General features: G+C 39.7%; 1 protein-coding gene across 1 annotated transcript in view; it reads left to right on the top strand.

Annotated features, from left to right (window-relative positions):
• The window catches only part of adcy2a (adenylate cyclase 2a), a 196,991-nt gene that overhangs the window by 86,319 nt on the left and 82,684 nt on the right, over window positions 1-27,988 (top strand). Inside the window, exon 3 of the mRNA XM_017480514.3 lies at window positions 22,771-22,932. Coding sequence (XP_017336003.1) covers window positions 22,771-22,932 — 162 coding nt within the window. The remainder of the gene's footprint in view (window positions 1-22,770; window positions 22,933-27,988) is intronic.

Below are 27,988 nucleotides of genomic sequence, written 5' to 3'. Positions count from 1 at the left end.
AATGTCATGATGAAGCTGTTAGAGATGGTGTGAAGAGCTTGTTTCTTCTGTGGATGGATGTTGTTGTTTCCTGTTGGATCAGGCTTTCGCAGTGCTCGAAGTATGGAAATATCACAGAAGAAGATAACTGGCAGTGCCAGGATTAAAGGAAAGGCTTTGAAAGGAGATGTCATTAACAATGTTAAAGTGCATGCAGCCAATCCAGCAACCACTATAGTGATACAGACTATTACTGTGATTATCTTCTTAACTACAATGAGGTTCTTACTGGTTTTGTACACTATGGGGTAAACCACAGCGACATAACAGTCCCAACAAATGCAAGCCATAAACAGAGGTCTACCACTGAGGCATAAGGTGTAGATAAAATTATGAAGAACTTCAAGCTCAGAATTTTGCCATATCATGAAATTACATACACGGAATGGGATCTGAGCTGTGAAAACCAGATCGTTAACAGTCAGGCTGAGCATGAAGATGTCACTCGTGGCTCTTTGTTTTTGCCTCTGGAGGAGTTCGTGTAGGACCCACAGACTGGTTGGAAATCCCAAAAGGAAACAGATCGCAGATATTGCTGACCAGATAACAGGTGCAGTGGGGAAATCTATGCACCAGTTGTAGTAGTTCCAGTTCGCTGCCTGAGTGCTGTTTGAAGATGATGCAGGTTCATGTTCTGCCATTTCTGAGATGTGGATATTTTATCTCTGAGTGATGAAGAAAGCTGTAAAATATTAAAGGACAGTTCCAAGTACACACTTGATCACAAATTTAGCTTTTGCTACAAAAATCCAAAAACATGATCTGAAGGTCTTGCTATGGTCAGGTGCGAAGTAAAAATAAGGCGCTTTTTTTTGGTTATCTTGTTTAAATCATGTTCACATTTTGAATATGCAAAGCCATACAGTGGATATAAAAAGTCTGCACACCCCTGTTAAAATGTCAGGCTTTTGTGAAGGAAAAGAATGACTAAAATAAATCATGTCAGATCTTTCCCACCTTCAATGTGAAATTGGAAAAAAAAAGGGGTCAATAAACAAACATACAATAACCCTTAAACTAATACTTTGTTGAAGCATCTTTTGATTTTATTACTTTTTCAAATATTTTTTATTACATTTTTACATTACTGAGAGTCTAACTGTGTGGCACATCTTGACTTGGCAATATTTTCCCCACTCTTTCTTGCATAATCTAGATCCAACAAATTTTAAAGGCATCTCCTGCACAAAGCCCTCTTCAGTCAGCCCACAGATTTTTAGTTTTCATATCTGGCTTCTTGCTAGGTCATTCAGAAACACTGTTCTTCTTTTGGTTACGCCATGCCTTTGTTGATTTGGATGCATGATCTGGGTCATTGTCATGCTTTAAGTTGAAATTCATTTTCAGCTTCCTAGCAGACACCTGAAGGTTTTGCACTAATATCAACTGGTATTTACAGCTATTCATGTTTCCCTCCACCATGATAAATGCCCCAGTTCTGCTCAAAGAAAAGCAGCCCTAAAGCACGATCTACCACCACCATGCCGCACTGTGGATTTGGTGTTCTTTTAGTGATGTGCTTTTTTTGCACCAAACATACCTTTTGGAATTGGTCTCATCAGACCATAACACATTTTGCCACATGGTTTGGGGTGATTTAGTTAAACTTAGATGTTTTTGTGAGAAAGGGTCTAGCCTCCCTACCCCATGGCCTAGACATGTGAAGAATATGAGACATTGTTGTCACATGCACAGAGTAATCACTACTTGTCAGATATTCCTGCAGCTACTTTAATGTTGCTGTAGGTGTCCTGGCAGCCTCCCTGGTAAGATTTTGTCTTGTCCTTTTGTAAATTTTGGAGGGAAGTCCTGTTCTTTGTGATATCACTGTGGTGCTCCATTTTCTCTGTATGTTGATGATCGCCTTTACGGTGTTCCGTATGTCTAATGTTTTGGAAATTCTTTTGTACTGCTTTTTTGATCAAGAACTTTCCACAAATGAGACACCATGCATGCTTTGTAAGCTGCAGACATTTGATATCCTTTGTAGGATGGTCATGATATACGATGGATGGGCCTTTCTGCAGGAGTTGGTAAATTATTCATTCATATATTTTCACTGTTTTATTTCTTTTCATTGTTTAAGGTGAAAATCATTCAGGAAATGACTTGACCTATTTATTTTCTATGTAGCGTTGTGGTTGAAAATACCTATTAATACATATTAATTTGAACAAGGTTTAACTAATATAAAATTAAGTTTTTATGTATAAAGTATGTAAACACATAACTATCCCCTCCCCCCACCCTGCCTTATTTTCCCTTATCTAAAAAGTTGGCCAAATCATTTTAATAACAATTTCTATAATGAAGATATTATAGTTAATAGCATACTTTCTCTGAATGCATTATGATAATAGACTGCAATACCAGGTAACTTTATATGAAAAAACAACAACAATAACAACAAAAAACAACATTATTCTATGTAGTCTAAATGTGATGGGGGGGGGGGGATTGACAGGCCAAACTGGTTACTAGGCAACCAAAACTAAAATATTCCTTCCTTTCTTTCTTTCTTTCTTTCTTTCTTTCTTTCTTTCTTTCTTTCTTTCTTTCTTTCTTTCTTCTACTCCTTCTTTAAAAAAAAAAAAAAATTATTATTATTATTATTTTTACAACTGTGGCATTCAGAAAAGCCTCTCAGAACACAAAACACAACACACCTTCAGGTTAAAACAGTAGAAAACCACATTAGGCTCCTCTTCTGTCAGTGGATAAACTGTAATATATAATGATTATTTCTTTATGTGTTTTATTATTACACAATTATTTGACTTTCAACAGACATGAACAATATACAGGCAGATACGCTGCAGTCATACAGCACACAGAAAACCATGTAAATAATATGACTAAACTAATAGACTAAAGTTACATATACTAACAAAGCTTTAAAAGTGTTGTCCTAATAACCCAAAATTATATTCTGTTTTGTTATAGCAAAAAAGGTATCGACCTGTCTGTTCTAATAACCTTGTAGAACGTAAAATTTTATATTTAATTTTAATATTTCATATTTTATTATCTAGTAACAAAATGCTGGACGTTTATTGTGCCACCAAAAAATGTTGGATTAAATGAGTTTTTATCACAGGATTTTCTTCTTGTGAAAGTGTTTATTCCTCTTCTTATCAGTCTGCCAATGATGCTAAATAAATCTCATCACAGAAAACATCACATGAAGAGTTATATATTTTAATTATTAACTTACACCATGTTTTGTTATTAGGGTTAGATTATGTGGCACATCAAACCTATAAATCCCTGTGAAATAGCTGTTATTATTGAAATAGTAATGCATTAGCATGAGCACATTAATATAAACGTTGCAGCTCACTCTAAACGACTTTAATGAAAATTGATAAATAGTTTTATTTAGAATGAAGGGCAGTGTTGGTGGCTGGATTTTCCTTTATAACCTTTTCTTTTGAAATCGTAGTAAATCTTCATTGTTATTGCGAGAGCTATAATTCTGGCTACACAGTAGAACGCATAATTCACAATTATTTACATAGGAACAATGCTTGTATGTAAAGCATGCCTAAATTATTTTATTGCTTTTTCCCCCAAAATTGACTATATTTATTCTGACATATTTACCTAATACACTGTATTACTATAGTAATAGTGTACTTTTTCTAGTCTAATATACTATTTTAGTTCTATATTTCTGCAAATTCTATATTGTACTATTTAGATTTCTACCGTCATGCATAGATGCACTTAATCCATCAATTTTAGCACTTATTTATAGTTGCAATGAACAAAATAAAATGAAGTAGGAAAAAATTCAAGTGAAACTATTACCAATAGTGCCTAGCACTAGCAGGTATTTCTACAAATGCCGATGAGAGGGGAAACTAACAGCAAAGGTCAGTGTTTTAGATTACAGATGGAGTTCAAAGCTCAAGCAATATAGTAAATAACTCCATTACACGTGACATACTTTTTTTTTCCCCACCATTTCTTAAAAGTGTCCAGCTTACCCACAGCGTTCAGATACAGAATGGGCATAATGACACATCCAGCCATAGTAAAACAAAGTCCAGAGAAATTTAAAGAACAACAGTGTTCTATTTCTGTAAGTGGAAACAGCTCTCCCAATGAAAAAATGATCACTGGTGGTAGGTAGACAATGAATGTCATGATGAAGCTGTTAGAGATGGTGTGAAGAGCTTGTTTCTTCTGTGGATGGATGTTGTTGTTTCCTGTTGGATCAGGCTTTCGCAGTGCTCGAAGTATGGAAATATCACAGAAGAAGATAACTGGCAGTGCCATGATTAAAGGAAAGGCTATGAAAGGAGTTGTAATTAACCATGGTAAAATGCATGCAGCCAATCCAGCAACCACTATAGTGATACAGACTATTACTGTGATTACCTTCTTAACTATAATGAGGTTCTTACTGGCTTTGTACACAATCGGGTAAACCACAGCGACATAACAGTCCCAACAAATGCAAGCCATAAACAGAGGCCTACCACTGAGGCATAAGCTGTAGATAAAGTTTAAAATATTTTGTAGCTCCTTACTTTGCCATATCATGAAATTACATACACAGAATGGGATCTGAGCTGTGAAAACCAGATCGTTAACAGCCAGGCTGAGCGTGAAGATGTCACTCGTGGCTCTTTGTTTTTGCCTCTGGAGGAGTTCGTGTAGGACCCACAGACTGGCGGGAAATCCCAAGAGAAAATAGATCGCAGATATTGCTGACCAGATAACAGGTGCAGTGGGGTAATCTATGCACCAGTTGTAGTAGTTCCAGTTCGCTGCCTGAGTGCTGTTTGAAGATGATAAATGTTCATGTTCTGCCATTTCTGAGATGTGGATGTTTTATCTCTGAGTGATGAAGAAAGCTGTAAAATATTAAAGGGCAGTTCCGAGTACACCCTTGATCACAAATTTAGCTTTTGCTACAAAAATCCAAAAACATGATCTGTATGTCTTGCTATGATCAGCTGCAAAGTAAAAACCTAGGGTTAGGGTTAGTTTTTGAGCGACTTTGTTTAAATCATGTTCACATTTTGAATATGCAAAGCCATAGGGTGTCATGATATAAAAAGAATGGACCTTTCTATAGGTGTTGGGAGACAGGTGTTTTATTCATTCATTAATTTTCACTAACTGTTTTATTTTAATTGTTTTAAAGTTGGAAATCTTTCGGTAAAGAATCATAAATAAATAAATAAATAAATAAATAAATATACATACATTAATAATCTTTCCTGTTGTGAATATATTATAATTAATAGCATACCTATTTCTGAATTTATCATAATAGAGTGCAATACAAACAACAACATTCTTATTTATTTATTAAAAAAAGGTTAAACAATACACTTGTTTTTTACTCTTTTGATTTTATTCAGGGGGCACGGTGGCTTAGGAGTTAGCACGTTTGCTTCACACTTCCAGGGTCGAGGGTTCGATTCCTGTCATGGCCCTGTGTGGGCAGAGCTTGCATGTTCTCCCAGTGCTTCATGGGATTCCCCTGGGTACTCCAGTTTCTTCCCCCAGTCCAAAGACATGTATTCTAGGCTGATTGGCATGTCGGTTGTGTATGAATGTGTGTGTGATTGCGCCCTGCGATGGACTGGCACCCCGTCCAGGGTGTCCCCCGCCTTGTGCCCCATGCTCCCTGTGATAGGCTCCAGGTTCCCTGTAACCCAGAAAGGATATGTGGTACAGAAAATGGATGGATGGATGACTTTATTCATAGAAGCTTAAAACGTACAAAGTATTATAAATTTGTGACCACTTACATGAGCCAGTGTCAAAATTTTACAAATGGTTAGTTTGAGAGGTGGATTGATTTTAATAAATCGATTTGTTAAAGTGGCACACAAGAATCATAAAACTGGCAAAAAGAAAACTGTACGCAGAACCAGAACACAGCATGAACACAAAATTAACAACAGTCTAGAAAAACAACAGATGCTAAGCAACTAATGGGTATAAGCGCAGAACAAATATGCAGGAGTAATTAGGAGTAACACAAAACAGGTGCAATATATCAGGGAGGCATGTGACACCATCTATCTGCCTGTTCCTCCTGCCTGCGAACACTTCTTTGCAACCTGATGTGTGCAACCTCTCAAATTTGTTTGCTTCATCGTATCCAGTCATCTACTGCTTGGACCTTTGATGGCCATGGAAATTGAGGGGATTGGTAAAATAAGACACACTGGAAGGGAGTAAGTTAAGTTGAGGAATCAATTATGGAGATTTAGTCCATGGGAGATAGCTGTTCCATTTATGCTGGTTGCTCAGTCAGTAGGATCTTAAGAATCTCTTGGTTAACACCTTCCACCTGGCCATTTGACTTAGGATAACGTGAGCAAAGGTTCATTGAGATATTAATATGTTTGCAAAATGCCTTCCAAATATTTGAACCACTCTGTTGCAATTCTGTGATTCTGTTGTGAATCAGGGCCAATGTGAAATGAGTAGCAGCTCTAAAAAGCCTGAATGCAGGTGATGATGGGTTCTGGACTGGGCAAAGATTATACAAGATAACACAAAATTCTTGACCTCATTGTTAATAGTGGGCCACCAGAATTTCTTACTCACCATCCCTGTGGTTCTCTGAATACCAGGATGTCCAGAACTGGGAGAATAATGAACATATGCCATAAGCTGTTCATGCATTTCCTGAGGAACTAAAACTTTGTTTGGGGGTCACTCAAAAGAGGTAGGGTTCATTTATACTAAGCTCTCGTAATGTCTTTCAAAATCTTGCAGTGAGTATGAGTCACTATGCAAGATGGAGACTGGAATGTTTGGTCTGGATTATCCTCATTTGTTCCATCATATTCAATTCAATTCAATTTTATTTGTATAGTGCTTTTTACAATAGACGTTGTCTCAAAGCAGCTTTACAGAAATATCAACATGGTATACAGATATTAAAGGTGCGAATTTATCCCAACTGAGCAAGCCACTGAGTGGCGACGGTGGCAAGGAAAAACTCCCTAAGATGTTTTAAGAGTAAGAAACCTTGAGAGGAACCCAACTCAGAAGGGAACCCATCCTCATCTGGGTAACAACAGATAGTGTGAAAAAGTTCATTATGGATTTATATGAAGTCTGTATGGCGTTAGGAGCAGCCGTAGTCCCAGCAGTCTGGAATTAAAGAAGATTTGAGCTCCATCCAGAGGCAGAAAGGATCTGGATCTCGAGTATCTCCATAAATTCGTGTGGGGCTCGGCGAAAGGAGAGAGGGAGAAAAAAAATTATGACTGCGAAGTAGTAGAACAGAATCTAGTCAGGGTAGGCTTGAGTAAACAAATACGTTTTAAGCTTAGACTTAAACACTGAGACTGTGTCTGAGTCCCGAACACTAATAGGAAGACTGTTCCATAACTGTGGGGCTCTATAAGAGAAAGCTCTTCCCCCTGCTGTAGCCTTCACTATTCGAGGTACCGTCAGATAGCCTGCATCTTTTGATCTAAGTAGGCGTGGCGGATCATATAAAACCAAAAGGTCGCTTAGACATTGTGGCGCGAGACCGTTTAGTGCTTTATAGGTTAATAAAAGTATTTTATAATTAATGCGAGATTTTACTGGGAGCCAATGCAGTATTGATAATATCGGTGTGATATAGTCGTATCTTCTAGTTCTAGTTAGGACTCTAGCAGCTGCATTCTGGACTAACTGGAGCTTATTTATATTCCTACTGGAACATCCAGACAGTATGGCATTACAGTAATCTAATCTAGAGGTGACGAATGCATGAACTAGTATTTCCGCATCATGTAGTGACTATGTTTCTTATTTTAGAAATATTTCTGAGATGAAAGAAGGCTATCCTAGTAATATTATCTACATGAGCATCAAATGATAGGCTGGAGTCAATAATCACTCCAAGGTCTTTAACTGCTGTACATGATGAAACAGAAAGACCATCCAGAGTAACCATGTGATCAGAAAGAATACTTCTAGCTACACGTGGGCCTAATAAAAGTATTTCTGTTTTATCAGAATTAAGTAGAAGGAAGTTAATTAACATCCAATGTCTAATGTCCTTTACACAATCCTCAACTTTACTAAGCTTCTGTCTGTCCTCTGGCTTCGCTGAAACATACAACTGTGTATCATCAGCATAACAGTGGAAGCTAATTCCATGTTTACGAATAATTTGACCTAGGGGTAGCATATATAAAGTAAAGAGCAGTGGGCCTAAAACAGAACCCTGTGGAACTCCAAAAGTAACCTCAGTACGCATGGAGAATTCACCATTTACATCTACGAACTGATAACGATCGGTCAGATAAGACCTGAGCCAGGAGAGGACTGTTCCCTTAATACCAACAACATTTTCTAATCTATCAAGTAGAATAGTGTGATCTATAGTATCAAAAGCTCCACTAAGGTCGAGTAACACAAGCAGCGAGACACAACCCTGATCGTAAGTCAGTAGGAGGTCATTTACTACTTTAACTAACGCTGTCTCTGTGCTATGATGAGGTCTAAATCCTGACTGATACATTTCATGAATGTTATTCCTATCTAAGTAACTTCATATAGTGGAGATATATTATATATACATAAAAATCACATTCCTGATCAAATTTCAGGGTTTTTTTTTTTAACGTAAAAACAATGGAATGAAGATAAATCATGTTGTCTTTTTCTACCCTTTTTAAGTGAAAACCAAAAAATGATTTATGGGGGGAAAAATTGAATAATAACCTGTTTGCATAAGTGTTTAAAGCCCTTAACTATTACTCCATTAAAGCACCCTCTGTTTGTAATACAGCACTCAGTCTTTTTTGGGTAAGCGTCTACACACTTGGTACATTTTGATCTGGTAACTGTATTCTGCTCTTGCTTGCAAAAATTCTTCAGATCTATAACATTGTGATCTATAACATTTTCTGTGCACAACCAACTTCAAGTCATTTCACTGGTTTTGGATAGGATTTAGATATGAGCTCTGACTGGGCCATTGCAAAACATTGATCATCTTCATCTGAAGCCACTCATTTGTTGACTTCAATTTGTGCTTTGGTTTGTTGTCTTGCTAGACGATAAAAATTTCTCGTTGTCTTTAGCTGTCTGACAGAGGACTTAAGGTTTTGTGTCAAAATAGATTGGTACATGGTGCTATCTTGACTAGATACCCAGTCCCAGCTGATGAGAAGCAGTCCTATAGCATGATGCCGCCACAACCATGTTTCACCATGAGTAGTATTATTTTTTTGTAATAAGCACCAAACATATATTGTCTTGTTCATGCACCAAACATATATTTTAACATTATGCCCAAAATTATATACATTGGTCTCGTCGGACCATAGCACATGGTTTGAGGTGATTTAAGTGGGCTTAGATGGTTTTTTTTGCATGAGAAAGGGCGTCCATCTACCTACCCTATCCCATAGCCTAAACATGCAAAGAATGCGAGAGATTGTTGTCCCATGCAGGGACCAATACTTGCCAAATATTCCTTCCTCCATGATTAAGTTTTGTTCTTGTCTTTAGACCTGTCGTCCCCTGTTTTCTCCACTTGTTGATGACCTTCAGTTATACAGTACATTTAATGTTTTGGAAATTCTTTTGTAGCCCCCTTCTGATACCTTTTTAACAATGAGATCTTGTACATGCTTTGTTAGCACTTTGTTAGTTAGACAAAAACAAGAAAATGTCAAGAAAATCGTGCATAAAAAGCTGGTTCTCATTTGGGTTTAATCATATTCACTTCATTAATGGTAGGTGTATGACATACTTTTGAACATGAGCGTGCATGTGATCATATGTCCCATTATAAAGAGTGTGCACATTTGTGCAATGAGGTTATTGCAAGTCATTTCTTTTTCTTTCCTAAACGGTTTCTTTTTGTTTTTCACTTGAAATTTGTTGGTTGCTATATCACGTTAAAGGTGGAAAAAGACATCTCATGTTTTATTTTGGTTTAATTTCTATCATTTTTTTTTTATATATATATATATCCACTGTATATGTGAGACAGAGCATTGGCTTTGGTGTTCATTGATCCTGGTCTATAGGTGAGTATAAACCTGACAGGGATGAAGTCTTTTGCATTTCTCATATTACTTCTCTCAGCCAAGTGAAGATTTCTGGAGAAGCCAGAGGGTTTTATTTTCTGGGGATCGCCATGCCGATCAAATTCCATTTTCAGATGCATCCGCATCTACAGTGAAAGGGAGTGAGAGATCAGGGTGATGCAGGATGGGTGCACTGGTAAATTGGTTCTCTAGATTAAGCAAGGCATCCAGCTTAGGTTCTTTGGCTTTCATTTAAGCAGTCAGAGGAGAAGCTACTGAACTAAAACCTCTAATACACTTATACAAATCAGTGAATCTGAGAAATCTCTGCAATTCCTTTATGCTTTTTAGCAGGGGCCAAGAGGTTATGTTTTCCACTTAAGAATTTTTCATACTTACTCCTTGAGCATCTTGGATATACCCCAGGGATGCCATGGATGATTTGTAAAGCTTTTGACCCCAATTTTCTCCAGTATAACTGTCTAGCATGTGCTTTCCCCAAGACATGTCAAGCCAGCCAATCACATCTTTTTCAAACTGCTGCTCTTGCTGTGTCATAGGGAAGCATAACAGATACCTGATTGTGGGATTAGGTGAAAAAACCTTCACTCTGAAACGCATTAAAAGTTTTTTGTTTAAAATGTTTGTGATGTGATGTTTGTTTCTGTAAGAACTGATAGTGCAGTTACAATGGTGTTTTAATATGAGAAAAAGAATTCAAATGTGTAATACAAAAGGGATTACAAAGTACTGTCTATCTGGAAGTACTCTGGTTCTGTGACAGGCATTATTAGACAATTAGTAGAAAATTCACAGGCTGTCTAAAGTATCTCTGGAATGCTTCTGAGAGGTCTTGGCCCTTAGAGGATTATGAATTATACCATAGCAATAGTCACTGCTGATCTTGTTTGAGCCAAGTTTTAAAAGAATATCAAGATAGGTTATACGAAGTTAAATTAAGACTGTGGGCATTCTGCAAAAATAACAGAAAACAAGCTTCTTTCCCACAACACAAAATTTGTAAAACAAATCAGATCAATCATAGATCAATCCACTGTTTTTGCTCATGCAAATAATGTATAACGACTGTCAGAGAATTGTCAGTTTAACACAGCCTAAAAATACATGCTCAGATTTGTCCCTTGCCTTTGTTCCACCAATGTACCATCAAAATTTTGAACTTCACCAAACTGGATATAATTAAAGACTCAGAGTGGTTTGGTCTGATTTGTTTTCATCCATTATAAGACAAGTAGGGATTCAAAAATCTTTTTTTATTGTGGTGTGCCCAATCGTTCATATTTATTTATATGGCCGATGCGTTTATACACAGTGATTACTGTATTTTTGCTCCTTGAGGGCCCTCGCTGTTAGCCCTCAACAGCGTGGTACTCTACGCCAAAAGTTGTCCGTATATTCCTTTTCCGTCCACTTCTCCTGCTTGAGGTCACAGCGGCAACTGGCTGAAGATCACACAGGACTTGATCCTTAGCTGCAGATTCCAGCTCCTGAAGATCCCAAAACAACCGAGATATAATCTTTCCAGCAGGTCCTGAATCTCCATTGGTGTCTCCATCCAGTGCAGTCTGATGCAACTTTAGCCAGAAATGACTGGGTCCATTCTTGTAAGGTGCCCAAAACACTGGAACTGTCTCCTCTCAATTCAGAGGAACAGAAGCTCTGCCTTAAGTCTTTCCCAGATTGTTACTTTGGATAATTGTTTGGCAAATTAATAAATATAATCCATTGTTTGCAATACATCTAAACTCAAGCTTCCATGGGCACAGAGTCCTAACCGATAATCTACAACAGTGTTTCACTTGAGATGCTTGGGATTGAATGCAGGACCCTTCTTGCCCACTACTGTGTCTTTTAGTTTCATTTGTGGAAAATTGCTACACTATATGGTCAAAAGTTCGTGGACACCTGACCATCACAGCCACATGTTGGCCTTCATCGAACTGTTGCCATAAAGCTGGCAACAACCATCTCATCTTTGTATGCTGCAGCATTTTAGATTTCCCTTCACTGCAACTAAGGGTTTTCAGCACAACAATGCCCCTGTGCACAAAGCAAGGTCCATGAAGACATGGTTTGCAAAGGTTGGTGTGGAAGAACTAGAGTGGTCTGCACAGAACCCTCACCTAAACCCTAGTGCCAGTTGCCAATGGGCAAGGTGCTGGGAGATATGCTACAATCATCCAGTTTACAGAGATCCATGTGACTAATCTGACTAAACTTTAAAGTTACATATCCCAAAAATCTTGAAATGTGTTGTTCTAATAACTGGGAAATTATTAACCATACTGTTATGGCACAGGAACTCTGCATCATATAATCATACAGATATACATGTACCTTATTTTCACTCTTCATAGTAAACCATTATAAAGGCAACCCATCAAATCATTAGTGTGAAACCAGTCAACTTTCCATGCACAACAATCTACATTATGTACAGCATACAAACTGCTGAATGTTTACTGCAGCTATAAACAGTCATCCCCTTGTGATCAAGAATCAACTAGTCAGGAAACTGCAAAGACTTCTGTTGTGATGACTTTGTAGTGGCAGAAAATGTATAGGAACAGCTTTACCTCTGAATGTAAAAACATGCCGGCAGTGGAGACTCCTTCCAAAAATGGTAATTGGACATCTCATCACAGAAAACATCACAGAAAAATTGTGCAAACACCATGTTTTATTATTGGGGTTAGATTATATGGAACACATACAAGTTTTTGCGAATGAGCTGTTGTATTAAATCAGCTGAAATGTATTAAAACAAGCACATTAATATAAAGCTTGCAGTCAACTCTACTGCCCATTTAGATTTGAGAATTAAGCAGGAACATTTATAAACAACTTTATTTCGAATGAAGGACACGGTTAGTCGCTGTACTATTTTCCCTCTGACTTCATTCTTATGAAATATATGTAAATCCTGATTGTTTTTGCGAGAGATAATTCTGGCTATACAATAGAACACACTACTTACAACTCATTATTTAGGCACAGTGCATGTATACCAGGATGATTTAACTGTATTTCTACACTAGATTATAGCTACAACTGTATTTATTATACTATATTTACTTACCTAATCAATATAATATTATTATTATATTATAATATTACTAGGCTAAAAATATTACAGTAAAGTTTATATTATACTATATTTATACTTCTACAGCCAGGCATATATGACCTCAATGTGTCAATGCATCACTTATTACAGGTATAGTTGAAATGAACAAAACAAAAAGTGGAAAGCGCTCGATTATACTTTATGTACTTGATCTATTCCACCAGTTCTTAAAAGTGTCCAGTTTACCGACACTGATGAGATACAGAACAGGCATAATGACAGACCCAATTGATGAAAAACCAACTCCGTACGCGGCTAAACAACAAAAACGTTCGGTATCTCTAAGTGGCATCAGGTTTCCGAATGAGAAAATTATCATTGGTGGCAGGTAGACAACAAATGTCATGATGAAGCTGTTCGAGATGGTGTGAAGAGCTTGTTTCTTCTGGGGATGGATGTTGCTCCTTCCTGTTGGATCAGGTTTTTGCAGTGCTCGAAGTATGGAAATATCACAGAAGGCAATAACTGGTAGTGCCAGGATTAAAGGGATGGCCATAAAAGTAGTTGTAATTAGCCATGTTAACGTAAGCATAATCAATCCAAAACCTGCTATAATGATACAGACTGTTATTGTGATTGCCTTCTTAATGACAATGAGGTTCTTACTGGTTTTGTACACTATGGGGTAAACCACAGCGACATAACAGTCCCAACAAATGCAAGCCATAAACAGAGGTCTACCGTTCAAATTTAAACTGTAGATAAAGTCTAAAATATTTTGTAGCTCCTTAATGTGCCATATCATGAAATTACTTACACCGAATGGGATCTGAGCTGTGAAAGTCAGATCGATAACAGCCAGGCTGAGCATGAAGATGTCTCTGGTGGATCTTTGTTTTTGCCTCTGGAGGAGTTCGTGTAGGACCCACAGACTGGCTGGAAATCCCAAGAAGAAACAGACCACATATATTGCTGAGAAGATTTCCATTGTAGTGTGGTAATCTGTGCACCAGTTGTGGTAGTCCGTTGCAAGAGTGCTGTTTGAAAATGATGATGATTGTTCATTTGCAGAGCCTATTTCTGCTGCCATTTCTAAGCTGTGGATGTTTATCTTTGAGTGACGAAAAAAGCTGTAAAACCAAAAAGGCCAGTTCCAAGTGCACATTCAATCCCAAATTTAGTTTTTGCTATAAACTATAACATCAACAAAAATATCAGAAAGATATTGTCAGCTAGTCTTGCTGTGTTCAGAGCTAAAATCAGAGTGCTCGAGTTTATATGATCTAGTTTACATCATCTTCACTTTGAGTATTCAAAGCCATAGGATTTTCTGCTGGTATTTGAGATGCTTAGCTTGTCCACAAAGGCAAAAATCTGCCACAGATTATTCTCGTGATCATGTTTAAATCATATTCACATTTTCAATGTAAATTTGGAAACAAAGGCTGGGTTTTTCTGCACTAGTTTTGAAACACTATATATATATATATATATATATATATATATATATATATATATATATATATATATATATATATATATATATATATATACATGATCATCACGACTGTGTCATTCATGTGGTAAGTTGGGTGAAGAACACAAATTAATAATAATAAACATGGTTTTAGTGGACTAAACAATTTGAATACTGCTTTGACTGCCATTCGTTGCTGCTAGACTACTGATAGATTTCCATTGTCACATTCACCATATACCTAGAAAAAACACATTAATACACATGACACAAGATATTTTGAGATGAAGAAACGTTCTCAGTGATGACTGGCCATGATATTAGATGGAGGGATAAAATCTAATATCCATCATTAGCCTGACAGTGAAACTATTAGGATTGAGCAATGAATTATATCATGTCATTATATCAAGTCTCATCGATGGCATAATAATTATGTGGAACAAACTATTAGGCAGCTACAAACTATAAACTAGGCAGCTGCATTCATGATTTCTAACTTTCAAACTTAGGGTTTTATGGTCTGTCCTTTTGGGTAAATCGTCTCTTGATCGGTCAGTGTGTGCATAAATGTGGCATCTGTATACCAACCTGCTTGTCACTGAATGCCTACATGAATCTACAGTCTGGTAAACAAAAAAATCAACTCCAGTATCATGTCTTCATACCATTATGTATATTTTTCTTGACATTTTTTGGTGGTGCTGTTGTGCTTGGTTGGCAGGCGATCTTTTTCAGAATCAAAATATAGTCCAGTGCAAAGCTAACTCTTGTACTAATTAGGCAAGGTCACCTCGCAGTTACATACCGATCGCCATAAAATACAAATGCTACCTGAACGCTAGCAAATTACTTGCAATGCATAGAGAGAACACTACTGCTCACTGCAAAATGCTTACTTATCGATGGTACAAACACGATGTAATAAATGTAAAATATATCCAACACTGCATAACTATGATGAGATGAAGCTACTAAAGAAGCTAGGTCTCATACTCAGTCTCATAGAAAATTTTGTTGGAACTTTTACAAAAGGCTATAAATTAATTTTGTGCAAATTCTTACGCACTGACAATGAGTGTTGAGTTGTTACTAATGGTACAAAGTTTGGAAAAGAAACTTTGTTGAAAAAAGTAGCTCAAATGTTTTTTAGTTCAGCTAGCTACACTACCAAGGTGTAGTTGTCAACACATATCTTTGGACTGGAGGAGGAGATCGAAGTAAGCCCCTGAAACACAGGGAGAACATACGAGCAAATGTGGCCAGAGCAATAAACTGCAATGTCTGTAATATAAGACAGCTAAGACAGTGCTACAGGGAGACAGGAAGGACAGCTGATTGTCCTTGCAGTGGCAAACCACATGTAACCATGCGTTACCCCAGATGTGATCGAGAACTTGCAAGTGCCTTGGTGGAAGAATGGGGTAACACCTCACAGCAAGAACTGACAAATCTGGTGCAATTCTGCCCCATGCATAGAATCCACTTTGCATGTTCCACACTGCCCTGTCTGTGGAGTTTGCATGTTCTCCTTGTGCTTCAGAGATTTCCTTCCCCAGTCCATGGACATGCATTTTAGGATGATTGGCATTTCCAAATTGTGGCATAGTGTGAGATTGTGTGTGTGATTGTGCCCCAAGTTTGCTTGGATAGGTTCCAGGATCAGCTGTGACCCTGTGTAGAATAAACAGTATGGAAAATGGGTGGATGGATTAAGACAAACAGCCACGCTCATAGTAAAAGGTGATGTAAACATAAGTCATTGAGCCTGTATGTAAAGGAAATCAGTTTAGCTCATGGATCATACCAGTGTTTTGCTAATGCAAATATTGTGACTGGTGTAATGCCACTGTAAACAGCCTAAGCACATCTGGCACTGGGTGTGACACTAAGACTGATTCACCTTTTGTGCCATAAACCCACAGGGAGCGCTCATGTGGAACATCTGAGATGATCACAGCCTTTAATTAACCATTACTTCAGTTTCAAATTGGTTGTTAAAGGAGACTATTCTCTATTAAAAAACTAACCCTGAATATAGTCAGTCCCCAAAGAGCTGCAGTGTTTACGAGCACTTGTCACAGGTCATGATTGATACAACAAGAAGCAAGCTGCAGCAGATAATGGACTGCCAAATGACCGATCCATATGAGATTACTCCTTTCCAACAGCTAAAATTCAGTGGGCTGAAAACTTCATGGGGCATTTAATATTGTACCTGTTTAATATCGACCTTAATAGGAACACCTGTACACCTGCACATTCATGCAGCAGTTATGTCATATCATGTGGCAGCAGTGCAATGCATACAATTATGCAGATACAGGCTTCAGTTAATATTCACCAAACATCAGACTGGGGGAAAAGTGTGATCTCTGTGACTTTATCTGTGGCATGGACGTTGGTTCCAGATGGGCTGGTTTGAGTATTTCAGAAACTGCTGATCTCCTGGGATTTTCACACATTGATAAGAAAGATCAGAGAAGAATGACCAGACTGGAAGACTGTTGGAAGACTAGAAAATACCAGGTACATTTATTTATTTTTATTTATTTTTTTATGTTTTAAATCTTTAACTGTCTAGTTTTAAGCGAGTCTATGCCTATGATATCCTCAGATTCCTGTTCTTGGCTGTCAGGAGTGGAACCTAATGTAGTCGTCTACTGTTGTAGCCCATCCACCTCAAGGTTCAATGTTTTGTGCATGCTGAGATGCTTTTCTGCTCAACACAGTTGTAAAGAGTGATTATATGAGGCATTATATCCTTCCCTTCTCAACAATGTGTTTCCACCCACAGAACTGTGGTTCACTCAGTGCTTTTTTTTTTCCACATCATTCTGTATAAACTCTAGAGACTATTGAGTATGAAATTCCCAGGAGATCATCATGTTCTGAAATACGCAAACCAGCCCATCTGCCACCAACATCCATGCCGTGTTTTAAATCACAGAGATCACACTTTTTCTTCATTCTGATGTTTGATTTGAAAATTAACTGAAGCTCTTGACTGTATTTTCATGTTGTTGTTTTATTCTGCTGCCGCATGATAGTCTGATTGTATAACTGCATGAATGTCCAGGTGTTCCTATAAAAGTGGAAGGTGAGTGTATTGCGATGCTTAAAACAATTCACAGGGAGGATTTTATATTATATTTATTTATATTTATTAATTTGGTAGACGCTTTTTATCCAAAGTGACTTATGGATCGAGTTAGATTGAGTCCTGTAAGACTTTCCACCAAGTGAACGGAACAAGGTTTGATATTGTTGTATGGGGAACTTAATTAAAGACTGAAATGTGACAACCCGCAAGATTGTACATTTAAAATAAAACGACATGTTTCACATGTTTGTAAAGAAAGTTAGTTTTTCAATGTGCCTTTTTTTTTATTTTTAGACCAAACACTTCTTGGACCAAACACTTTTTTTTTATTTTTACAATCACCATTTAAAATCACCATTTTATCCTGTATATTGCACAAGTATATACTGTATGCTTCATACTATTCCTCACAAAGTGTTCAGAATAGGGTGCAATATGAGAATGCGAATTATTTGGAATGTTACACAATCATGAAAATTGTAATCACTTGTGGATGCAGTTAATTGTCACGTTTCGAGATGTAAAGAAGATAGGACGGATGCAAATGCAGCTTAAGTTTATTTAATGTGAGACACAGGCAGATAAATCCAAATCGTGATCAGAAATGTAATCCACAAATATGCAAAGGTCAGGCGATCGGCAAACAGGCATACACAGGGCAAGGCAGGAATCAAGGTCGCGGTCACGGAATACAGGGTCGAGATACAAAACAAGAAACGTAAACTATAACGAGGAACTGGGAGCGGAGAAACCAGCGTGGACTAAATGCACTAATCTAAACATGGAACATAACAAGGACGATAACTAAGACTGTGACTGTGATTAACTATCGTATGGAATCTAAACTAATCTAATATAAAGTAAGTAATTTATCTAATCTAATCTAATATTCCGCGCCGTGTGCTTGGAGTCGCGTGGTATATATGCAAACATAATCATGGTTAAATTGTTGATGGCTGACACCAATCTAGACACACGTGAAATAACAGCCAATGACAGAACAGGGAGGAGACATAACAGAAACATAAAAAAGCACGTGTCCAATGTACACAGTGTCACGATTGTCAACATATGAAAAGCAGGTGCTCACGCACCTTGCTTGTGCACACGCACCCACATGCTTTCCAGCGCGCTGCTTAAAGGGGAAACCGTGACATTAATGCTGTGGAACGTTCCATGAGGCAAGCTAGTTATCACTTATTTTAGAGCAGCTATATACACCAGATGCTCTTTTTTTCTCTCTTGAAATTAATGACAAAAAAAAAAAAAAAAACACCCAAGCTTATGTTATCAGGGGTCAAAACAAAACCAGTGATTGCTTCTATCCTGGAAAACTATCCTCAATGAAAACTTCATAACATTATATATTTTTCTTTGATAAATAACAATCCATTTATTAGTAATCCACCACATAAGTCCATTTATTGACATTGCTGCTACTATACATGCACTTCAAAGCCATCTCAAGAACTTCTGAAGTCCGAAATCATCCATTATTTTCCTGAGGTTTCAAGACACAGTTGGCCTCTCAGAGTGACATTACATGTTAGGAGAGAGCGCGAAGAACAAAAGAATTTCAGATTCTTACAGAGCGTGGCTTTAAACCTTTAACAGTTGGTTTTATATTGCAATGTATTACATCATCCCACATCCTTATGCTCTAAGCGAGTTGAAAGAAAGGATGATGGGTTCCACACAAAATAAAAGAGCGGGGGAAAGCCATTTGTAAAGCTATTTGCTTTTTGTTAGAGTAGCCATCTGGAGCAACACCTAATGATAATAATTATTATAGTAATCCTAAATGATAACTACAACACCTTCCAAGAAAATGGTATCTAAGGGTGATGTATCTAATAGAACTAAAATGATCCTCATACAACTATAATTTAAAAATACACATAGGCTAAAACAGGAATAAAAACTGGAGGTTTGAACGAAACCTCATATTTCCACAAACAAACTTTGCCCAGTCTCAGCTGTCGTTCTTGTACTATTCCGTGGATGCTCACAGCTCATTTTTGTCTATAGAATTAGACAAGAGCCAAACAATTGACACGGTATACTGTAATAAAAAATGAAACCTAAAGCATTTAAGAGTTTAAATAATAATTAAATTCATCAATGAAAAACAGGAAACAATATGGCACAAGCATGATTCTGCCTGGAGGAGGCAGTCCATCAAAAGACAGTGACCAGATAAGGAGGGCATTAATGACGAAAAGCAACTAAGAGGCCAATAGTTTGCCAAAAGATAAGTTGGGAACTCGGAAAACATGGGGGAAAACAGTTATCTAACAGTGGTCTAATGAGAGCAAAATGAAACTTTTTGACCTTGGCAAAAAACCCAACATTGTTCATCAACTTTAGAACACCATTCTTATGGTGAAAAATGATGGTGGGAGCATCATACTGTGCATTGCCCTCTTGGTAGCTTGGTACTTATTCAAACCACTTTAGCTAGCTAGCAACCTCATGGCTAGCTAGTAGTGTACGGTGACCCAAAATCAGCCAATGAATGTCACGATTTCCGCTCACGCTAATGGGGGAGTATGCAGCGCACTCTGAAGCTCAAACCGTGGAAAGTTAGTTAGTCAAGCTCATGTGTTTCTTCCGTCCTAACAATCTCTTCTCTCCGTCTTTCCTTCTGTCGATCCATACACGATTTTATGGAGATACTAGAGATCCTGATACTTTCTGCTGTCCAGACCTGCCAGATGCGTTCAGATGCCCTGCCTCTGGATGGATCTCTCATCTACTCCAATTCCAGATTGCTGGGACTACAGTTGCTTCTAAGGCCATACTGACTTCATATTAAACCAAAATGAACTTTCCTTTACTTTACACTATCCGTTGTTACCCAGACGAGGATGGGTTCCCTTCTGAGTCTGGTTCCTCTCAAGGTTTCTTCCTCAACATCTTAGGGAGTTTTTCCTCACCACCGTTGCCACCGACTTGCTCAATTGGGATAAATTCACACATTTAAAATCTGTATACCGTGTTTATATGCTTCTGTAAAGCTGCTTTGAAGCGCTATACAAATAAAATTGAATTGAACTGAATTTCTGTTCAAGGCGAAGTATCGTTTGCATTCTGTAACCAAGCCTTTGATCCTCATTCTTTTTTTTCCTGGTTTTGATCCTGTTCTCATTCTCGGCCTGCCTCTCTTCAATAACTGCAATTAATTGCACTTGCATCTGTCCTAACCTCCTTTACTTGACAGAATACTTTGCCGTAACATTGACGCAACAGAATTTTTCCGAGTCCAAGAGGCCCTTGATGAAAGGGAAAAACCGAGGTGGGAGAAAGAGTGGAAATTCTTCCTAATTCAAGCCAATCGGGAGTAGCTCGATTTGTATGCAATCGGGGGTTGTAAGGAGGAGCCTTCCAACCAGTCTGGAACCATCTCCCACCCTCCCTCCCCACTGTGGATCACTATGCCAGGCTCGGCTGAGGACGTTGTTCCCCCCTCTGGCCTCGTGGAGAACCTCGCTCCTCCCTCGGACCTCACGGAGAGAGTTGCTCCCACCTCTAGCTTCATGGGGAAGGCTGCTTCCCCTTTGGGCCCTGCCTTGAGCTTCGTTCCTCCTGCTGGCTATGCAATAGCCATCGCGCCACATTCAAGCCAGGCCGGGGATATCAATGTAATCTCTCTGCGGTGCGGAAGAGACCTCCCCATACCTGAACCTCAGAGAGCACACCAACTTCCTCTCCAAGGGCTACAAGACATGGCCTCTTGAGCCATGTTCCTGTCTGAGGGCAACAACACAGACAACCAAGTTCTGCTTATGCCCGAGTCTGCTGACACGGCCAACCAGAGTCAATGGAGAATGATGCTCAGAATCCCTATCTAGCTGAGGATGTTTCTCCACCTCCCATTACAGCAAAGAGCTCTGCTTTGCTTCCCTATTCTGCCTCATACATCACAAGACCAGGCTTCTCTACCGACATCGATTCACTTTCCCACGCCACTGAGGATGTCGCTCTGCCTACCAGTTCTGCCGAAGCCAACGAAGTGTTTATGTTCAAGGCGAAGTATCGTTTCCATTCTGTATCATACCAAACCTTTGATCCTCGTTCTTTTGTTTCCTGATTTTGATCCTGTTCTCGTTCACATACTCATTTCTCGATTCCTGTCTTAGTCTGGTTTATCTTGTTTGCGGTTTGCCTGACTATTTGCCTGTTTTTGACCACGGTTTTGATTTATGTTTTGGATTTGTCTGCCTGCCTCTCTTTAATAACTCTACTTGCATCTGTCCTAATCTCCTTTACGTGACACTGAAGCACTTATTTTTTAAATTTTGAAAAAAAAATAAATTAAATTTGCTGTTTGCAAACCAATCTCAACCAGACCTAGTGGTCAATATACACTACCTGTTAAATGTTTTTTTGTTTTTTTGTTTTTTAAATCATCTTTATGATATCTAACACACGTTTATTTATTTACAAATAAAAACAAATGGAACATGGAGTCTGCTGCTCAAATTGCAAAGGAATTTTGCTCTGGAGAAGTGATGGTTTATACCCTAGGCTTTGAAAAGCCTTTTATATTGATAAATTAGTAGCACTATACTCTAACAAATTATATATATGTGTGTGTGTGTGTGTGTGTGTGTGTGTGTGTGTGTGTATATATATATATATATATATATATATATATATATATATATATATATATATATATATATATATATACATACATACATACATACACACACACGCACACACACACACACACACACACACATATATATATATATATATATATATATATATATATATATATATATATATATATATATATATATATATGTGTGTGTGTGTGTGTGTGTGTGTGTGTGTGTGTGTGTGTGCGTATGGATGTGTATAGTGTATACGTGTTGATGGTGCATTAGGGATGTTTATTGCAGGGGAAATGTTCACGCAAATATATTTTAATTTGTTATTATCTTGTATCTATGTACTCTATCCATGAATATTGAGTTTGCTTACAATTTGCTTTTATTAACTTGAGCACAAACTGAAAATAAGCTATTCTCTTTATCCTTCCCAGGTGTCCTTTTTCCTGTTCATCATCTTCGTGGTGTACACCATGCTGCCATTCTCCATGAGGGATGCCATCATTGCAAGCGTTCTCACATGCTCGTCTCACACCATCGTCCTCAGCGTGTGTCTGTCAGCCATCAGCGAGAGCACGGAGCAGCTGGTGTGGCAGGTCAGTACCCGTCCATTTGTGAGAGAGAATGAGCATAGCATGGTGGATAGATGTTATTGGATGTTATATAGTCAATCTTTAGTAATACTATTAAAACTGTATTTGTAGAAACTGCTTTCTATGCTGTGTAAAGCAAAATTTGTTTCTGCTCAGATAAACCAGCATTCACATTGGGTTTAACATCAAAAAGACTGAATAATTTGAGTACGTTTAGGGGGATGAGGGGTTGGGGAAACAGCCTATTAATTTATTAAGTATAAACGTAATTTTTGATAGAACTATTTTAATTACATTTCAAATAATTTTTTTATATCTTCCTGGAGGATTTGTGATGTAGGCTACTTTTAATACACACTGGGCTGTCTCATAGAATGTTAGCTAACCATATTCCAGTTAATGCCATTGCCTTTACCTTCATTTGCTCAGAATGCATTGTTAGTTAATCTTCCTCACTACTTGTTAACCAAGTTTGCTTAGAATACAGCGTTGTTGAGTTCTCAAAACTGATTGGTCAGGAGGTGCTGATTCTTTTTTCTAAAACTGACAATTTGAGTAGAAATTAAAATAACAGGTTTGTATTAATGTCATCGCTCTAAAATGTTTGAATTTCTATATTAACAACTTGCATACTGACTTGTATGGTGGGTGGTGCACATAAACTCTCTTTTTTTATGTGTAACTGTTTAGATACTGAAGTTTTTTTTCTGTGAGGAGATGTTCCCTTTCAAAGGGAACCCCACGTTGTGTTCTGCATAACACTATGGGGAGCACCCTCGCGCTGATTGGCATCTGAAGCTTGTGCAAAATCATGCCTATGATCATAATCATCTAAAACCATGCCACCTGCCATGATCAGGTGACATGGCAATTAAGCGCGTCACGTGATATACACACATGTGTATGTATATATATATATATATATATATATATATATATATATATATATATATATATATATGGCACCTGTGAATCGCGCCGTCAGCCTTATCATCTTCAGCGAGACTTCATGTTGGTTGTTCGTGTAAAGAAACAAAAAGACGCTTCATTTCCTCTCTCTTTTCTCAAAATCTCTGGACATTTCTATCCCTTTAAAAAAAGAGAAGAAAAAAAAAATTAGCGAGAGAGAAAAGTATGAGTGAGAGAATCATCACTCATTGCTCCTGTTTCATTGCTCCCAATCATTGCTCCTGTTTCATCACGGGGAGGAGTGCACACTTTCTGTGTGAAGTGTCTAGTGATGGAGCATGCCGCTGCAACCCTGGAGAGGTCTGACTGTACATTGTAACGCCTTACATTAGGCAGCTCTACTCGCGACTCACTCTCTTCTCAGAAGCCCAAGCGAGTTGAGTTTCAGAGCCTCACAGATCTGGGGGGCTGCTAGCCGTCTCACGTCCGGGGGATCTTGTATAGATCTTAACGAGGAGCCGGATGCGAGCGCTGCTCTATCTCTTGCTTTATCTTCTGGGTCCAGCTCTCCGCTGGATTTTGGAGCTCACGTCGTTACTCCTCCTTCTGCCATGGAATGCCAAAAAAAAAAAAAAAACCACACACACACACAAAATTAAAAATAATAATAATAATAATTCCTCTCTGACTCTGAGGAGCTAGAAGGATCTGCTAAAAACTGAGAGCAGCATATAAAGAGCTGCTTGAAGTGATTACTAAGGCTGGATGTGCTTTTTTTCTCCCCAGTGAAAGTGAATCCCTCACACTTCAGAAAACTCCCCTTTCTTCCAGAAGTGCATGACAACATATCAGGCTTCTGGGGGAAAACCATTCATAAGCTCTATTTATAACCCCACGATGTCGGATTATTCAGCCATTGTGGGGAATGAACGGTATGGCTATTTAGCGATGCTGAAGGTGGAGGAGGCGCTTGTGAGCTACCTCTCTCCATCGACGGCAGGTAATTTAGGGGGGCCGGCTTTGCCATCCAAGCCATGTAAGGCCACCGTGGCACTGGTGGGCAAGGCCTATGCAGTAGTGGGTCTTGTTTGTGGGTCACTGTGGACAATGACAGTGTTGCAGGCCTACCAAGCAGACCTGCTGAGTGTGCTCAACATATGGTGGCATTCAGCCAGTTCCTTCCCTGTTGTGTCGAGTTCACCCGGGCATCCACGAGTTTAGCCTGGGCCAGCGCTAGTGCGAGGGAGACACAGAAGGCGAGTACGGCAGCCTGCCAACCCCTGCAGACAGCCTGGGGAACCGGGTGGCCACAGTCATGGCCTGCTACTAGGCGTGATCTGAGAATGGTCATAAAGGCCAAGCAGACAAAGAGGAGAGGTCCTGAGGGGCTGTGGAGGGACGTATCAGGGGACAAGAGTTTGTTAGGGCTGTTAGCCCCCAGTGCTACTGTAAGACCTCTCCTAGCCAAGGCTGTCCCAATTTTTCAGTGTTCTTTGGTCAGTGAGTTGTCATAGGGCAAAGAAAATCTGATGCTTTCCCTCCAATAGAATGTGGAATAATTAATGTTACTAAAAGACCGTTTGGTAGCATGGAAACGACTGCCAAATGTGTCTCCATGGGTTCTGTCTACTGTAGAAAAGGGTTACCAAGTCCAGTTCAGAGCTCGACCCCCCCGGTTCAGAGATGTGCTCACAACAGTAGTCAGCACAGACCAGAGCCTGATGTTAGCGCAGAAAGTAAGATCCCTCTTGGATAAAGGGGCCATAGAACATGTAACCTGTTCTCTCGGGGAGGGAGGTTTTTACAGCCGCTATTTCCTGGTCCGCAAAATTTTTTAGATCTGCGTTATCTGAACCATACTCTTCGGACATACAAGTTGAAGATGCTGACATCCAAACTTATCGTTCCACAGATTCAGTTTGAGGACTGATTTGTGATGATAGATCTAAAAGGTGCATATTTCCACATAGAAATATCACCCAGTCACAGGAAGTTCCTAGGGTTTGCATTGGAGTAGACGCATACCAAGATTGGGTTCTTTCCTTCAGGCTAGCTTTATCCCCTTGCACCTTCACAAAGTGCATGGATGTCATTCTGGCTCCATTGTGACTCCAGGGCATCCATGTACTAAACTGCCTGGACGACTGGTTAATTCTAGCACAATCCAGGGAACTGGCAGTTCAACATTGAGATGTTGTTCTCGCCCACATGAAGAGCTTGGGGCTCAGGTTGAACCTCAGAAAAATATGCTTTCCCCAGTGCAGTGGACAACTTTTCTAGGGGTTATAAGGATTCTACTACGATCAGGGTGTTTCTATCTGCAACATGCGTAGGGTCAATGTTATCAACATTGAGCAAGATAAAGCTGGATCTTGGCATGCCCTCCAGATTCTATGGGAGACTATTGGAGCTTATGGCAGCAACAGCCAAGGTCAAACCATTGGGCCTATTGCACAGGAGACTGTTTCAGTGGTGGCGAAGTTGGGGGTTTCATCCGAGTACGAAACCTCTGAGAGTAATCGACGTCACGCGGCGATGCCTATGTGCTCTGAGAATTTGAAATGTACCTGGTTTCTAGCCTTGGTTCACACTCTAGGGATGTCTCCTTAGCACAAGACAGTAATGACAAACACCTCTCTCACGAACTGGAGCCCAGTCTTAGACAGCTGTCCAGCTCATGGTCTCTGGAGCGGCCCTCATCTGGACTGGCATATTGCCTAGAAATGTGGGCCATATTTCTAGCACTGAAATTCCTTCTTCCTCAATTGTCCTTCTGCGAGTGGACAGCGCCCAGCCCGGTCTCAGATGCGTCGGTGTGCACGGAGAAGGGAAATGATGAAGTCCAGGTTCCGAAGCACTGGGGCGCTGGTGAGAGCCTTCTTTAGGGCTTGGAATGCCTGTTCTGCCTCCACAGACCATTTCACCCGGTCCGGCCGGCCCTTCTTTGTAAGGTCCGAGAGGGGGGAAGCTACAGAGGAGAAGTAAGGCACGAACCTGCGGTAATACCCTGCCAACCCAATAAGGCACATACCTGTTTCTTTGATGTGAACCGTGGGTAGTCCTTCACTGCCTCAGCTTTCTTCGCCTGTGGCTTCAGCATACCCCCGCTAATATGGTAGCACAGGTACTGTGCCTTGGTCAGCCCTAGGTGGCATTTCTTGTGGTTGGCGGTCAGCCTGGCCTTCCGGAGTTCCTTCAGAACCTCCCCCAGGTGGAATAGGTGGTCCGACCAAATGGAGGAGTGGATGACCACATCGTCCAGTTAGGCAGCCGCGAACATACGATGGGGTCACAGGACAATGTCCATCAGCCGCTGGAATGTTGCGTGTGCTCCGTGTAGACTGAAGGGGAGAACCTGGTACTGCAGTGACTGGTGGCCATGCTGAAGGCCGTCTTCAGTCTCGCGTCCAATGCCAGTGCCACTTGCCAGTAGCCCTTCATTGGGTTCAGGGTAGATATGTACTGGGCCCTCCCCAGTCACTCCATGAAGTCATCCACTTGGGGGAGGGGATAGCTTACAAACTCGGAGACCTGGTTCAGCTTCTGGAAGTCATTGCAGAGCCACATACTTCAGTCCGGCTTTGGCACAACGATGATGGGACTGGACCAGGCACTGTTGGCCTCCTCTATGATGTGGTCCTCCTCGATAGCTTTGCAAGAGGCCTCTGGGGCATGGTAGGGCCTCTGTTTTACCACTACTCCCGGATGGGTCTTGATCTCATGGTGGACCAGCTGCGTCGTTCCTGGGGAGGTAGAAAACACATCAGTGAATTGGCCCACCAACTCTGTTAGCTCCTCTCTTTGTGTGGGGGTAAGATCTTCCCCCAATTCTACCAAGGTACCCTTGTCATGATCTGTGCCTAGGGCTGCGAACGCCAACACTACCGGCACCGGTTCTACCCACTTCTTCAGAAGATTCATGTGATGGACCTTTGTCTCTGCTTGCTTAGCCGGCTGCTGCAGGCTGTAGTTCACAGTGCCTTTCCGGTCGAGGACTGTGTACGGGCCCTGCCACCGGGCCAGGAACTTGCAGGAGCTACTGGGCACTAGTAGGAGTACCCGATCGCCAGGTTGGAACTCCCAAGCCTATGTTGGACGGTTATACACCCTTTTCTGTTCTTCCTGGGCGGCTCGCATATGCTCCTGATCG

Source organism: Ictalurus punctatus, chromosome 1 (genome assembly GCF_001660625.3).
Source record: "Ictalurus punctatus breed USDA103 chromosome 1, Coco_2.0, whole genome shotgun sequence".
NCBI classification, from domain to species: Eukaryota; Metazoa; Chordata; class Actinopteri; order Siluriformes; family Ictaluridae; genus Ictalurus; species Ictalurus punctatus.
Note: the sequence above shows the minus strand (reverse complement) of the source record. Positions and strands in the feature narration are given on the sequence as shown.